Genomic DNA, 17,383 nt, shown 5'->3' on the forward strand with positions numbered 1-17,383 from the left:
TTTTAATTATATTTAAATTTCAAAATTTTACAGCTTAAGACTCAATACTACTTAAGTTTTGCTTGATGGACCTAGTTACTTAAATATCAGCTAATTGCATCAATGTACCAAATTTCAAATAAAAACCAACTCAGGATAGTAGCACCTACAATTTGAGGTGGAGTGGGACAGCAGTGGATGGTAGGGAAATGGCAGAGTGATGTGTATACACACCTCCCACCTCCCACCCTGCCATATCAGGAAGCTATAATGTCAGGGTATGCATTGGTGATGCTAAGCTTGATCACGTGGTTAAGGTGGTAAGATCAGATTTCTCCATTGTCACTTAATAAATAATTGGGGGAGATTCTTAAGACCATGCTAGTATCCTTTTTCACCAAAATCTTTCATACAGTGGTCTTGGCATTCATTGATAGTTCTTGCCAGAAATAAATATTATATGGAGTGATTAAAATGATAATATTCTATTCTTTCTATACATTTATAAGCTGTCGTTTTTTCACTAAAGAAGTGCCCTTCCCCTCTTTTTAATATCACTGTGGATTCATTTTATGTTATATTACCATCAGTCTTTTTATCCTCAAACTAGAGGCCCAGTGCACGAGATTTGTGCACTGGAGGGGAGTGTCCCTCAGCGTGGCCTGAGCCCTCTCACAGTCTGGGACCCCTTGGGGGATGTCCAACTGTGGCTTAGGCCCGATCAGGGATCGGGCTTAAACTGGCAGTCAGACATCCCTCTTGCAGTCTGGGGCTCTTGCAGTCCTCGACCCCTCGCTCCTTACCACCTGCCTGCAGCAGAGGCAGGAGAAGCTCCCACCACCGCTGCTGGGCTTGCCAGCTGAGCCTTGCTTCTGGCTGAGCGACGCTCCCCCTGTGGGAGCGCACTGACGACCAGGGGGCAGTTCCTGCATTGAGCGTCTGCCCCCTGGTGGTCAGTGCGCGTCATAGTGACTGGTCATTCCCTGTTTGAAATTCCCATATTACACTTTTATTATATAGGATTGTCTCTCTAGCTTTCTTGCATAAGTGATGTTTCTCTCTTATCCTGTGCTTTCCCTGTCTCAGACCTGGAATCTGCCATTTTTTCAAGAAGCCTTGGTTGTAATTTTTAACTTGACACTTTGTCAGAGACAAGGTTTAGAAAAAGCAGAAATTTATAGTTTAATTTTTACTATAATATTTACATTAAAATCCTTGCCTACATATTTATAAAGACTTATCAATGAAATTATTAACATAAATTATTATAAAATAATACCTTTTTCCTTTAAAATGAGCTCCCATACACCTGAAGCTAATATTGTATGCCAACTGTATTTAATAAAAAATAAATTTGCCCAGCCAGTCTGTTCAGTGGTTGAGCATTGACCTATGAATAGGAGGTCACAGTTTGATTCCCAGTCAAGGCACATGCCTGGGTTGAGGGCTCAATCCCCAGTTGGGGGTATGCAGGAGGTAGCCAATCAGTGATTCTCATCATTGATGTTTCTATCTCTCTCCCTTCCTCTCTAAAATCAGTAAAAATATATTTAAAAAATAAATAAATAAATTTAATAAATAAGGCAAGTTAGTTCTATAGAAAATAGTTAGATATACTGTGTATTCCTTCACTAGGTGTTAACTATTTTCCTACATATATATATATATGATGAAACTGTTTTTATCAAAGTGCTCATGATATGAGACATCCTCTAATTGATTTCTAATTCTAAAATAAATTCACATTAGTTTTATGGTCAATGGAGGTTGTCTTTTGCATGAGTCCTTTAATAATCTCTGTAATTTTTTCAAAACTGTTGCAATCTCTATATTCAGTCCAAACCTTTCTGCAAACACGAGTATTCAGCTGCCTCCTAAAATCTAGTTTCTCCCTATCTAAAGATCTTTCAGGCCTCTGTTCTACCTGTTAGGTGTTTTGAAGCAGACATTATGGAAATTTGCAAAAATGTAAAATAATCCCACTCTTCTCAAAATATTTTAATTTTAGAAGTTACTTACTTTTTATAAAATATATTATTTGTACTAACCTGTAAAAACCTTAGTTATTGTTATTTATGAAGGAATTAATAAGTAAATACTTTGACATTTTCTGTTTTAATCTCTAATATGGTACATTTCAATAGAAAAAAAAAACATCATAAGCAAAAGATCTCTGTTTTTTATTGTGTAAAAGGATCCTGGACCAAAATGCTTGATAACCACTGCCCTTTATCTTAGTCTCTTTCCTCCCACTTCATGATAAATTCTTAATTCTTTAATATTTCATGTGCTTACTTATCTTTTATGCCCTAAAAGTTACAATTTATTTTTTATCAAAATTATTATTCTAAATGTGTACATTAGATATGATTAATTTTTATTTTAGACCTTAATAATTCATAAATATCTTAATTTACAGATTTCCAATACAAGAAAACAATATCAGGTACAGATTTCTCGACTAACAGAAGAGCTGTCAGCCCTTCGGATGGTATGTTAGAAGCCTGTATTGATATTTTCTTCTGAAATTGCTTATTTTAAAGGGCAAGAGACATAGTATTGGACCTAGTTCATTCAAAAGGTGCTTATTAAGACAAGAACTATGCTAGATGCTAGGGACAGAGAGGAAATCAAAATGAACATGTTATCTGATGTCTTGGAACTTATAATCTAGCAGGAAAGATGGATGGCATTTATCACATCTACTCTGATTATCTACCTTTGACAAAGAATTCACCTGGCACGAGTGAAGCAGCCAGCTACAGCTGGGTTCACATGGGAGACCAGAGAGAAAAAAAACGGTATATCTGAGAGTGAGAAGGAAGAAAGACAAGCTTCCTGAAGGCAGGAGTACCGAAGGATGAGTAGGCAAAGAGGGGTGAGGAAAAGAGTGCTTGTGTGGCTAGAAGTGGGTTAAATAAATAAATTTAACTTGAAGATAGATGAAATGGAGTTTAACAACCTTGCTTACAGGGGAATAAAGGTATAAGAATTTCTGAAGTTGGGAGGATATCTGATTGGTATTTAATCACCCCGGAGAGAAGGATCACATCTTCTCCACATTCTGCAAACTCTAGTGTGCATAATGGGAACTTAGTCATTGTGCATAGGTCCTGAGACCAATAGAACAGTGTTACTTTTTGTCTGTTGAGTGTCATTTGTTTTAAGGATATAGAAACATTGGGTAAAATTAATGGGATGCAGTGTGGCAAATTAGTCATGTCTAATTCTTCGAGGGGGTTTGTGTGTGTGTGTGTGTGTGTGTGTGTGTGTGTGTGTGTGTGTGTTTATTTGTTTTTTTCTCCTTCTATCACCTTGCTATTTTGCTGATTCTCTTACATGGAGTGATTTAGCTATCAAAGGATTAACAGCTTTGAGGAAGAAGGGCATACCTTAGTCCAGGATTATTTAATGGATTGTAAACTCTGGGAGGACAAGAACATTTGTCCTTATATTTTCCCAAAAGAACATGTACTACATAAGACCTGCAGGGATTTAAAAAAAAGCAAACAAACTGTTAGCTGTGTAACAACCAGAGCTCTGTCAACTCACTGTAGAGTAAAAAAAAAAATTATAATTTCAGGTTATTTTAATACATGTTTCTTGGGCTTTACAGTGAAACAATTCTAATTCATAGCTAAGTGGCTTTTTCTAAAAATATTAAATGTTATCTGATGTCATGTTGATTCCATTGGGAAAACTGTACTGAGTAATTGAAAGTGTTTACTGTTGCCTATGAGTGTTTCTGTTAATATGAGTTTTTGTTTGTTTGTTCATTTGTTGCTTTCAGTTTTATATCTCACATATGATTGAAATCATATGGTTTCTAACTTTTCCTGTCTGACTAATTTTGCTAGCATGATATTCTCAAGGTCCATCCATGTTATTGCAAATGGCAGTATTTCATCTTTTCTTCTGGCTGAGTAGTATTCCATTCTATATCTCACCCCAATAAATGTAATAAAAAGAAAGAAAAAAAGTGTTTAAATTAAGCATTTATATTTTCTCAGGAAACTCAGGCTATAGATTAGGAAAAAATATTTGCAAAAGACATATCTGATAAAATTCTCATCCAGAATATACAAAGAACTCTTAAAATTCAACAATAAGAAAACAAATAATTCAATTGAAAAATGGACCAAAGACCTTAATAGGCATCTCACTGAAGAAGATAAACAGATATAAAGTAAGCTTATGAGAAGTTTCTCCATATCATATGCCACCAGGAAAATGCAAATTAAAACAACAATGTGATACCACTCATTACACCAAGTAGGTACCAGATATACTTATTGAAATGGCCAAAATCCAGAACACCAACAGTGGCAAAGATGTGGAGCAACAGGAACTTTCATTCTTTGCTGGTGGGAATGAAAAGTGGAACAGCCACTGTTGAAGGCAGTTTGGTGGTTTCTTACAAAACTGAAGATGACTCTACACATGGTCCAACAACTTCACTCCTCTTTATGTACCTGAACAAGTTGAAAACTTATGTCTACACAAAAACCTTCACATGACTATTTATAGAAACTTTTTTCATAATTTCCAAACCTTGGAGGCATCAAGACATCATTTACTATGTGAATGGATAAATGAACTGTGGTATGTCTAGACAATGGAATATTATTTAACACTAAAAAGAAATGAGCTATCAAGCCATAGAAAGACATGGAGGAAACTTATATGCATATTAGAGTCCCAGTGCACAAAATTTGTGCATGGGTAGGGTCCCTAGCGGCTGCTGGCTGCTGGCTGCTAGCTGCTGGCTGCCAGCCAGGGCCTCCCTTTCCCCGACTACCTTCTGCCGCCAACGGCTGAGACCTCCCTTCTCACCCACCTTGGCCTGGCGCTGCCCACTCACCTGTTCCACCATCCCGCCACGGTCCTGCTCTCATCAGGGCCTATTGGGGTCGGCAGTGCCTCCACTGCCACCCACTGCCAGCACCATGTCACCCACGCCAGCCATGTTCTGCACCGCCCCCCTGGTGGTCAGCACACGTCTAACTTCCAGTCAGTTGAACTCCCACCCATAGGGACAGTTTGCATATTAACCTTTTATTATATAGGATTACTGAGTGAAAGAACCTCATCTGAAGAGGCTACATACATCCTGTATGATTCCAACTATATGACATTCTGGAGGTGAAATTATGGAGACAGTAAAAAGATCAGTGGTTATCAGAGATTGAGGAGAGAAGGTAAATAGGTGTAGGCATAGCATAGAGGATTTTTAGGCCAGTAAAACTGCTCTGGCCCTAGCTGGTTTTACTCAGTAGTTAGAGCATCGGCCCATGTACTGAAGCCTTGCAGGTTCAATTCTGGTCAAGGGCATGTACCTCAATTGTAGGCTCAATCCCTGGCCCTAGGCAAGGGCACTTGCAGGGATCAACCAATTGATGTGTCTCTCACATTGATGTTTCTCTCTGTCCCTACCCCTCCCTTCCACTCTCTCTAAAAATCAATAGAAAAAATATCCTCTAGTGATGATTAACAACAACAAAAACCAACTACTACGTATGGTGCTATAATGGTATATACATGTCATTATAAATGTATCCAAACCCATAGCTTGTAAAACACGAAAAGCTAATTCTTGTGTAAACTACGGACTTTAGATGATAATGTTGTATCCATGCAGATTCATCATTTTAACAAATGTACCACTACAGTGTGAGATGTTGATGATGGGGAGGTTACGCATGTATAGGGGGCAGGAATTATAATGGAAATCTCTGTAACTTCTCAATTTTGCTGTGAATCTAAAACATCTCTAAAAAATAGTGTCGTTAAAAAAAAAATCACATAGGATGATTTATGAACATAGGGGAAATCCCAAGTTTCACACCATAAAACTATCTTTTTCATAGATTAGCAACTCACTATATGAATATATATGGAACATTAAAGTTTTATTTATGATATACTTAGTCTATCTTAATAAAATATGATTAATGTAGATTACTCATCTGATTTGTAGCATAGGGTTAAAGGTCTTATTATAATCAGAGTTAATTATCAGTCAAAATTTAGAGGCTCATTAAAAATTTTTTAAATATATTGATAAAATTTATGATAGAGTTATAAAGATAATTGAATATTAATTAGCAGTGTACTGTCAGCAAAGCAGGATCATCCAAAGCATAATATATAATTAGTAGAAAATAACCATACCCATTCTCAAAAATAATAAAATGGATAAAAATAAATACCTGTAAAGAACTAGTCATTATGATGATTGTTTTTAGTTTTAGTTTTCCTTGCATTGGCTGTTAATAAGTTCTGCAAAAAAAAATTTTTTTACTTTTAGAATTTATATACCCATACTTTTAGTCCACATGTATCCTCAGGGTGCTGTGCCTTTGCCTAGTCCTGTATTTTCTTTTAAAATATGATGATAAGAATTTATGAAAAGAAAAACGAAAATATGAGAAATGGATCTCATTTGTTTTTTTTCTCCTTGCTGTCCCTCAACTTCTGTCACCCGACTGGTATATTTACTTAGAACTTGGCATTCTGTATTGGGGTGATTTCTGAAATCCTGGGGTAGGTAGCTCTTTGAAGATGGAGTTTGTTAGTTTGTTTTTGTTTTAATCAAGGCCTTGCTTTACTGATAGGGTGAATGTGGCATTCCTGTTATGAACAAATCATTTTATCCATGTTTTCCCATTTTTCTTAAGGATTTACAAATACTATAGTTATTTACAATATGACTTGAATTTATAGGAGTGTACCGAAAAACAAGGTCAAATTGAACGAGTCATTAAGGAGAAAAAAGCAGTGGAAGAAGAACTAGAAAAGGTAAAAAGAAAAAGAAAAAAAATAACTGCCTAAAACCCAACTGCAAATATTCAACATTACTGTCTGCTTCCATCACGCTATCTACTAGCAACCCCTATATTATAAGTATTCATCTGGTGAGTGTTTTTTTTAGGCTTGGAATACTTGAAAGTATAAATTTTTATAAAAAAGCTATATTCCTTGCTCAAACCTCATCCCAATGGTAAATTTTATTTTGTCTGTCTTCTCATTTTAAATTTTATGCCAACTTGAAAATTATAACATTGTTGTGATTTTTACCTTTAAAAATGCATATTTTTATTTCATAGTTAAGAAAAACACTTACCCCAATGATATTTGAGGAAAAAATATTGTAAGGAGTCTGTAGTTAACATTTTTTCTTACTTAGATAACTTTCTTTTATTAGCAGTAAATATCCCACTCTCTTCAAGAGCCTTGGGGGAAAGGGGCTACATTTGATTTAGCACACACCCAGTGTTTAAAAAAATAGTCAGTAATAGAGTCAAAGTTTGATTTTCTTCAAAGAGCTATATAGCATAAAAAGCATGTGATATATTTGTATCATTAACATAAAGAGATCATAACAACATAGGATCATAAAAGAGTAATTTAAAAAGCAAAACATCTTTTTAATCCCTTATCTAGGTAAAAAAGCACACATGTTTTGTTTGAGGTAGGACCTTCATGATATAAATTCTCCTTCATGGTTAATGCCTTCTCAGTTTTCATCATATATGTACCATTTAAATTGTGATCAGGGCTTGGGGTGAATTTTTAACATCACATAGCATAGGTTAAGGAATAGGCTGTATTGGAGAAATGTAAAACTTAAAAGGCTAAAGGCAACAGGTTCTCCCACTGTCCACAGACAAGTGTGCTAAAGCCCCCTGCTACATTGCAGTATGAGTCAGCATTTTGGTAGCAGGACATTGTGCTGATATTCTGTCTTTTTTATAGAGCGGGAGCAACAAAGCATCTTGTCAGTGGGAGAAGACACGGGTTACCTGTCCAGGGAGTCTGGATTTGAAGGGTGGCTGTATAGGATTTGTGTGAAAATGTGAGCTGCCTAGACCTTACAGTTCTAGGAGGTGTTATAGCCTCTACTAGAGGCCTGGTGCATGAAATTCATGCATGGGTAGGGTCCCTCCCTAGGCCTAGCTGGCAATCAGGGCCGATCTGTGGAGTGACCAGCGGGGCAATCTGGGGGTCCCTGCTGGCACCCACCTTGTCTGGCCTGGGGTCTGGGGGCAGCTCCTGCATTCAGTGTCTGCCCCCTGGTGGTCAGTGCTCATCAAAAGTGACCGGTCATTCCGCTGATCATTCCGCTCTTCAGTCGATTTGCATATTAGGCTTTTTTTATATAGTATGTTGTGGGAGAAGGCCAGTCTCATAGGAAGCTGAGCTTGGGTACAATCATTCCTGCTAGGCAAGGGGGGACCCCCATTCCAGCTAGATCATTGTCTAGTTAACACAGAGGGGCATTTTGTAGTCACTTTCAGATAGTTCTGCTCATTGCACATAGCATATATTTGTATTTGAAAATTTAAATAATTGACTTCTAGGATCTTCACCAAAGAATCAAAGCAGTTACCTCTTAAGGGTGACATCTAGAGCACTTTTTTTTTACTTCAGCTATTTTACATTTCTTTTTAAAATATTAAAACTATTGGAATAATTTACAATGAGCATGAATCATTTCAAAAAAGAAGCAGTCATTATTTTGTCAGTTTTTAGCATTGTATTTTGTAAATGTGAAACATCCATCTTAATTATTGATGTGCTTTACTACATTAAAGTGGAAACAGATAAACACAGGATCATGGGTTTTGATTTCTCATCATTGATTTCCATTTCTAAATCTATAATTTCTTAGAACATTGTCTCTATAAGGTAATATACATATGAGCGTCTTCCGCAGGTTTACCGTGAAGGCAAAGTAAATGAAAATCATTACAGAAAACTGGAAGAAATGCACCAAAGATGCCTGGTTGCAGAGTGTTCAAAAGATGATCTTCAGCTAAGACTTAAGACAGCAGAAAATAAACTAAAACAATTTGAAATAAAGTAAGATACTCTTTAGAATTTTCTGTGATAACATTTTCAGATAGCAAACAGTTTTTGACAGATCCTTTACTTTCTTTATAGGATTAATAATTAACTAGAGGTCCAGTGCATGAAATTCATGCACATGGGGGCGGGAGGATGTCCCTCAGCCCAGCCTGCACTCCTCTCCAATCTGGGACCCCTTGAGGGGTGTCCGACCACCCGTTTAGGCCCGATCCTAAACGGGAAGTTGGACATCCTTCTCACAATCCAGGACTGCTGGCTCCCAACTGCTCACCTGCCTCTGCCTGATTACCCCTAACCGTTTCTCCCTGCCAGCCTGATCACCCCCTAACCACTCCCCTGCCAGTCTGGTCACCCCTAACTGTCCTCCCCTGCAGGCCTGGTAGCCTCCAACTGCCCTCCCCTGATGGCCTGGTCACCCCTAACTGCCCTCCCCTGCTGGCCTGGTCACCCCTAACTGCCCTCCCCTGCAGGCCTGCCCCCCCCAACTGCCCTCCCCTGCAGGCCTGGTCCCCCCCACCCCAACTGCCCTCCCCTGCAGGCCTGGGTCCCCCCACCCCAACTGTCCTCCCCTGCAAGCCTGGTCCCCCCCAACTTCCCTACCCTGCAGGCCTGGTCCCCCCCCCCCAACTGCCCTTCCCTGCTGGCCTGGTTCCCCACAACTGCCCTACCCTGCAGACATGGGAACCCCCTAACTGCCTTCCTCTGCTGGCCCAATCACCCCTAACTGCCCTCCCTGCTGGCCTAATCACCCACAACTGTCCTCCACTGCAGGCCTGGTCCCCCCGCCCCAACTGCCCTCCACTGCTGGCCTGGTCCCCCCCCATCTGCCCTCCCCTGCAGGCCTGGGTCCCCCCCAACTGCTCTCCCCTGAAGGCCTGGCCCCACCCCCAACTGCCCTCCCCTGCAGTCCTGGTCCTCCCCCCAACTGCGCTCCCCTGCTCACCTGGTCTCCCCCAACTGCCCTCCTCTGCCAGCCCGGTCACCCCTAACTGCCCTCCCTGCTTGCCAGATTGCCCACAACTGCCCTCCCCTGTGGCCTGGTCCCCCCAAACTGCCCTCCCCTGCAGGCCTGGTCCCTCCCAACTGCCCTCTTCTGCAGGCCTGCCCCCCCCAACTGCCCTCCTCTGCCAGCCTGATCACCCCCAACTGCCCTCCCTGCTGGCCCAGTCACCCCTAACTGCCCACAACTGCCCTCCTCTGCAGGCCATCTTGTGGTGGCCATCTTGTGTCCACATGGGGGCAGCCATCTTGTTTCTTGGAGTGATGGTCAATTTGCATATTAATCTTTTATTAGATATGATTACATCTTGTGTTAAAAAAACAAACTTTAGCACCAAATAGATATTTTTGTTCACAATTATTTTTGAAGACTAATTTCTTCAGAAAGAAAAGATTTAATAGTATTTTATCATTTTTAAAAATTTGAAATATGAAATAGGTCTTATTATAATTGGCTAATATGGCCAGCTAATGTCTTTCTATGGGGGTTGCTTGATGAAATAAAGTTTTGTTACCTATTTCACCTTTCATACCATTAGCTTCAGTTTGCCCTCTCGAAGTCTTCTTTACACACTGATTCTCAATGTTAGTCTATTCTTTGTTAAGATAACTAAATTGAATGTGCTTTCCTGGCATAACATAGAATTCTGACACCATGCGGTTAAGTTGTACGGTGAAGACAAATGGCCCAGAACAAATAAAACGAACTCTATGTATGAAATATAGACAGATTTCTTGACATCCATTACCTATCATTAAGTTTAAGTTTCTTTTGTTTCCTTTTTTAATCAGTTCCTCAGAAGAGATATCACGTTGCCAAGAAATGATTCAGAAACTTCAAAATGTCCTGGATTCTGAAAGAGAGAACTGTGGCTCCGTCAGTGAACAAAGGCTAAAACTTCAGCAAGAAAATGAACAGTTACAGAAGGAGACTGAGGATTTAAGAAAGATGGTTCTCGAGGCTCAAAAAAAAGCAAAATTAAAGGTATTTTCAATAGTAGTCAGAGTTAAATATGGACTTGTGAAAAGCAGAATGTAGAGGATATTTAGAGACCTTGTAAAACATTTTTAAGGCCCTTTTTTTTTTTTTTTTGCCTTCTCATCAGATAGCACTAAATCATAATGCAGAGCGTTAACCGGCCTTTCTGTGGTGTAGAACTTGGCAAGCATACTTGAAAATGATTGCTTTCACTGTCCACACACACAAAATTATTTTCCAACCGTGAAGTATACTAAGATTCCTGCCAAAGCAATTTAAGCAATGCTAGCAAAACTATAGATTAGATAACTTTATAGGCTACCTCTCTTCTCCCTCTGTAATAGCCTCTTGAAAATTGACCTCTAAAACTGGCTGTACAGAGGATGCTACCTCAGAGTGTTCTGACAATCACTCCTAGGTAGTCTAAAAATTCCACTCGGAAGAAGGCGAGGGAGGAACTCTCCTCCAGGAATAAGTCCCCGTCATTTTCTCTCTCATTTCTCCTTCTTTAATGTTCACATGCTTTGGCAATAGGAACATGATAACCTGTTTAAGGGACTTTTAAGGGGCACACGTATCACCGCCAACATGTTGCTTGCCTTTCCCATTTTTTTGTAGAAGTGGCATTAACTCTGTATCATTAATGATCTGTATCTTCTAGTTTCATAGTAGGGATACGGGGTGATAATGCTAGTGTTTCACTTCGTTTTTTGTTACTTTGAGGACTCATAAAGTCACATTTCAACCAAATTAATATCGACGTTTATTGAATGCCTCTTTTTCTAAGTATTAACACTGGTTACTGGTAAAAGCTTGAATTCTGAAAAAGAGAGCCTTATGTCTCCTACAAAGAACTTTGTACTTTATACTTTAGTCAGTGGGGAATCTTTGAACAATAAGGGAAGAATTGTTCTACAAGATATGAAGACTTTATATAAAGCTATAGTAATTAAAAATGTGTAATCAACATAAAAATAATCAATTTGATCAGTGAAACAAAATAGAGTCCAGGAACAAACCAATTTTTCATAATCACCTCATTTATAATAAAGGCACCACTGCAATTCAATAGGGAAAGACTTATCTTTACCATAAATGATGCTAGATCAGTTGGGTCCATATTTTAAAAATAAACCTTGACTCATATCACACCACCATGCAAAATGATTTGAGTTGTAGACCTAAATGAACATATAAAACAGTGGAGCTTCAAGGAGAAAATCTTCATGTCCTTGAGTAAGAAAGAATTTCTTAAACAGAACACAAAAAACAATAATCATAATGGAAACACAGATGAATTGAATTTTACTAAAATTAATGAATGACATCAGAAGACATCAAGAGAATAAAAAGTAAAAGAAAGTATAATATATACAATCAAAAAAGGGGGCTCATATTCAAACTATAAAAACTATTACCAATTAATAAGGAAATTATTAATAAAAAAAAAGTTACTTAATAAGGAAATAACAGACATACCATTTCCATAAATAGGCAAGACTTAAATAGGTACTTTATAAAAAGAGCACATATGAAAAAATGTTCAATTTCATTACTTATTAGGGAAATGTAGTTAAAACTATGGTGCAAGTGCCACTACATACCCACCAGAATGGATAAATTTTAAAAACTAACAGTATCAAGTGATGACAAAGTTGTAAAGCAGCTGGAACTTTCATATGATGCTTTTCGGAATGTAAATTGGTATAACCACCATTTGACAGTATCTTTTAAAATTGGACAGACATACATTCTATACCAAATAATCCTGGCTACTTACCCAACGAGAGTGCTAATGTTCTCTGGAATGAAGGGCACAAAAGAAGATGGGAGGGAGACCCTAAGTCCTCTTTTCCTACTCAACATTCTGAAGTCCATCATTTGTGGGACTTTCGTTACAGGAGGCCCAATTGTTGTAGCCATTGGCCTTTCGATATCACTGCAAACCTATCCAGTTTAACATTCGGAATTGCATCCAATAAGGGGCCTGAGGTTTGTTTAAAGACTGAATTTTGACACCAAAAAGCCATCATTTGTTCAATCCACAGCTGTGTTTTGACGACTTGACTATGTTTCAGGTCCTAAAGATGTAAAAGCAAACAAAAAAGACATGGTCCCCACGCTTAAAACCTTGAAATGTGCATGGAGTTGGGCAAACTTACGGACTTTTTAGGAAATGCAATAGGACACTGTGAGAACTTATAGAGAGGGACCTAACTTTGTCTGGATAGATAGAGAATTAGCCTGTAGAAGCAATAATTGGTCTGAATTCTAAAAGTTGGATAGAAATAACCAAGATGGAGCAGAAGGGGAAAGATTATTCCAAGCAAAGAGAACATGTCAAAAGGACCCAAGAATGAGAAGACATTGTGGCAGAAATGAAGGAAGAAGGGGAAGGTGGCATAGTACAAGCTTGTACTAGTAGAAGTAGGCACGGACCAGGTTATCATGAAGGACTTAAAGCAAGGCTTGTCACAAATAGATTTTCCAGGTGGCAATGGGGAGTTAACTTGATAGGCAGAATTCTAAAACTATATATATATGTGTGTGTATATAAATATGCATAGATCATTTTTAGTGTGTGTGAGAGAGAAAGAGAAATAGACAATTCCACATAAGATACCAGAACCAAGGCTTCTCCAGAGAAGGTGGAGATTGAGGCAGGGAAGGAGGAGGAGCATATTCAAATCTAAATTTTCAGCCTCTAATAATTGAAAAAGTATTAAAAAGCAGGAGTAACAGAGCCTCAGGATGCTTGCCCAATAGTAATGCAATACAAAATTAAGAAATCAGTATTGTTTTCTAGTGCCTGCATTCATAAAGTCTTATATTTCTACTTGTGTACTCTTTGAGAAAGCAGACTTAAGAGTCTTAGGAAGCATGTTGCATTTAGCAGGGGCAGTGAAGACAGTTTGCAGTTTTTCCCCATGAGCCAGAGATTTTGCTGTCGTTGGGTTTCCTTTGGTGTTTTTTGAATTGGTAAAGTTGGGTTCTTTGTTCATTCTTTTTTGAGTTTGGAAGTAGCCATATTTAATGAATTACTAGAAGCCATGCCAGCTATGACCATTTTAAAGCCCAATACTTGAAAATATCACAAAGTTAGGTATTCTTTATAATATTTCTTTAGTGTAGCAATATAAAGATGTCCTGAGAGTACACCAAGGAAATTGTTGTAGTGCCCATTTCTCAGTTGCCGCAAGGATGGTCATAGGTAGTTTCATTCTAGATGCACCAGGAGGAGGCACTTCATTACATGCTTTAGGGCACTGAGGCTTCATTCTCTCCCTGGATCCCAGCTGAGAAAACCACTAGGGTATCCCAACAGTATTTATTTGTGTGTTCATAAGATGTGTTTACTATGACATGCACTACCTAGAAATGAACTGAACTTATTTCCATATGGGAGTCTCAAAATCATTATTATAGTCTTTTTGAAATGGTGAAAGATCTCCCATATATAATATTAGAGGCCTGGTGCATGAAATTTGTGCACCGGGGGGGGAGGGGTCCCTCAACCCGGCCTGAACCCTCTCACAATCCAGGACTGCTGGCTCCTAATGGCTCCTAACCACTCTCTTGCCTGCGTGCCTGATTAATGCCTAACTGCTCCCCTGCCAGCCTGATCGCCCCCCAACTGCCCTCCCCTGCTGGCCTGATCTCGCTCCCAACTGCCCTCCTCTGCCAGCCTGGTCACCCCCAACTGCCCTCCCCTACTAGCTTGATCCTGCCCCCAACTGCCCTCCCCTGCCAGCCTGATGGCCCCCAACTACCCTCCCCTGCCAGCCTGGTCACCCTCTAACTGCCCTCCCCTACAAGCTTGGTCCCCCCCAACTACCCTCTCCTGCTGGCCATCTTGTGGTGGCCATTTTGTGATGATGTGAGGGTGGCCATCTTGTGATGATGTCGTGGCAGCCATCTTGTGCCAATGTTGCGCGATGCCACCTAGGCTTTTATTATATAGGATTCTGTGACTTCATAAAGCCCTTTGAAAGACAATCTGAAGTTTAGTATATTAATCTAAAGTGACTGGAGGAGCTCCTGAGTTGGTAAACATGTCAGGGGGTTAGGGTGTGTACTTGGACAGGGCCTGGAAGCTCACAGCCCCTACATCCCAACCTTGCCCTGTATATCTCTTCCATCTGCTGTTCCGGAGTTGTAGCCTTTATAATACACCAGTAAACATTTTTTTAATGGCATGAGTAAAAACCTAACTCTTAATGACTGAGAGCCTGAACATTTCCCATGGATTATGGCAACAGAAGTAATAGTAAATGATGAGAGCAGTTTTAGATTATAGAATACTAGAGGCCCAGTGCATAATTGAATCATGCACGTGTAGGGTTCCCTACACGCTTTCGCTTTCGATCGTGGTGGAGGTGGGTGCCTGTCCACTGGTGCACCAGGCCTTTCAGAAGCCTCCGGCTCAGCGGAGGCTTCTGAAAGGCCTGGTGCCGGAGCAGACAGGCACCCAGCTCCCCCGCTTTTGATGGTCCGCAGCGGGACGTGAGCTCGCTGCCCCAGAGGCCCCTTCTGTTTCGCAGCACAGCCATGGTGCAGACGCTGAGCTCGTGCCGCCACTGGTGACGCGAGCTCAGCATCCTGCCAGCCCAATCAGCTACCCCGGCCACCCCGAGTCCTGCCCCCTGCGCCTCCCTCTGGCCCAATTGTGGGCGTAGCGGAGTGATGGTAATTTACATATTACCATTTTATTAGGTAGGACTAGAAGCCCGATGCATGAAGATTAGTGCCAGAATGGGCCTTCCTTTCCCTGCCTGCCGGCACCGCTTTTGCTCTGGCTGGAGCCGCCTTTCCACCTTCCTATGCTGCTCAGAAGCCCATAGCAGCTGGGGGTGGGGCGGAACGCCTGCATCATTGCCATGGCGATGACGCAAGTATCCCACCCCGCCCCGGCCACTTGGAGGCCACGTATGCAAATTAACCACCATCTTTGTTGGGTTAATTTGCATACTCACTCCTGATTCACTGTGGGCGTCATGAAGGTACAGTCAATTAGCATGTTTGTCTATTAGGTAAGATACTTTTTTCTACTAGCATTTTAAGGTGTTGGGGAAAGTGCCACAAAAAAATTGTGGTCCATCATAATTCTGGTTTCGCTAAATTTTACTGTCATACAGGATGAGTCCTCAGTGGTGAAAAAAAACAATTGTAAACTTAACTTTTATGTGGATTTCCCATAAAAAAATTTACGTGTACAGACAACACAATGAATATTCCTTTTGGGTGTCAGTGGTCAGTGTATCCCTTAGAATAATGGGAAAGAAAGAGAAGACACTGTGTGCATTTTATTCCCTAGATCAGTGCAATGGAACATGAATTTTCTGTAAAAGAGCACGGGTTTGAAGTTCAGCTGAGAGAGATGGAAGATAGTAACCGCAACTCCACTGTTGAACTGAGGCATCTCTTAGCAACTCAGCAGAAGGCGGCCAATAGGTGGAAAGAAGAAACGAAGAGACTTACTGAAAGTTCTGAAATGAGGATTAGTAATCTGAAGTAAGTCCACTGTTAATTGTCTCATACATTTTAAAGAAGAAATTAACCATTAGTGTAAGGTCTGTGCCATAGTATTTTTATAAAAGTGTATAATTCTGGACCTTATATTTATGTTTTATTCATCAAATGTTTATTGAACCACTATAAAAAATATTGAGCATTATAAACCAAAACTGATATAGTGTATTTTTATAAATTTTATGCATATTCCATAAAGTTTGATTTTTGTTGGATATGGCCATTTAGAATCTTAATACTATTTGCATATAGATTTAACATAGTGATGTTCTATAGTTGCAACAGAATCCATTTGCCCTGCAAAGTCTAAAATATTTGCTCTCTAGCCCTTTAAGAAGATGTTTACTGGCCCCTGCCCAGAAGAAACATGAGCTTCGATGCTGAGTGAGATGAGATGCTATAGAGGCTTTGAGCAAAGTGATATGATCAGACTTAAATGTTCAACAGACCAGAACTAAATGTGGGGAGTTGTAAATGTTTTCCATAGCACAGGAATCATTGATGCTCCAATATTCTGCTGCTTTTTCTCATTATAAGCTTTTGTTCAAAAATTGCCTCAGCACTTTTTGCTGTGTTTTCATCTCTTTAACACTTTTGAAGTATTGAAGTTTTTAATGAATTGATTAATCTGAATAACCTAATATACCTTTAGTGGATCCAAACATACTCTTTAAAAATATCCCACCTCATTTGGCATAGTATATATTGGTGAAATATATATTTCATGATAATATATATTGGTGAAAGCTAGGCTTTGGGTAACTTTTTCCTTATATGGACTGTACATGCATCTGTGGTCAGTTACAGCATTCTGGAAGCAGAAATCAACTGTAGCTTCAAAATAAATCAATTGGAACTATTGCAGGGAATTAATATTGGGGTCATTAGAATTAATGTTGTACTTATTACACAACATATTACTTCTAATTAAGAAACATTAGCAGTTGGTTTTAATGTTATTTCTTAACAAGAAATATGCTGTTATACCTTTGTGTTTTTACACAACTTCCTTGAGTAAAATTAGTGAGA

General features: G+C 39.4%; 1 protein-coding gene across 2 annotated transcripts in view; it reads left to right on the forward strand.

Moving 5' to 3' along the window:
- SCLT1 (sodium channel and clathrin linker 1) overlaps positions 1–17,383 on the forward strand; it is a 108,945-nt gene that overhangs the window by 66,369 nt on the left and 25,193 nt on the right. For both annotated transcript variants that reach the window (XM_054717731.1, XM_054717732.1), the window contains exons 14-18: positions 2,399–2,470; positions 6,703–6,777; positions 8,696–8,841; positions 10,639–10,831; positions 16,140–16,336. In XM_054717731.1, the coding sequence (XP_054573706.1) occupies positions 2,399–2,470; positions 6,703–6,777; positions 8,696–8,841; positions 10,639–10,831; positions 16,140–16,336 (683 nt within the window). The remainder of the gene's footprint in view (positions 1–2,398; positions 2,471–6,702; positions 6,778–8,695; positions 8,842–10,638; positions 10,832–16,139; positions 16,337–17,383) is intronic.

Source organism: Eptesicus fuscus, chromosome 6 (assembly GCF_027574615.1).
Source record: "Eptesicus fuscus isolate TK198812 chromosome 6, DD_ASM_mEF_20220401, whole genome shotgun sequence".
Taxonomy (NCBI): domain Eukaryota; kingdom Metazoa; phylum Chordata; class Mammalia; order Chiroptera; family Vespertilionidae; genus Eptesicus; species Eptesicus fuscus.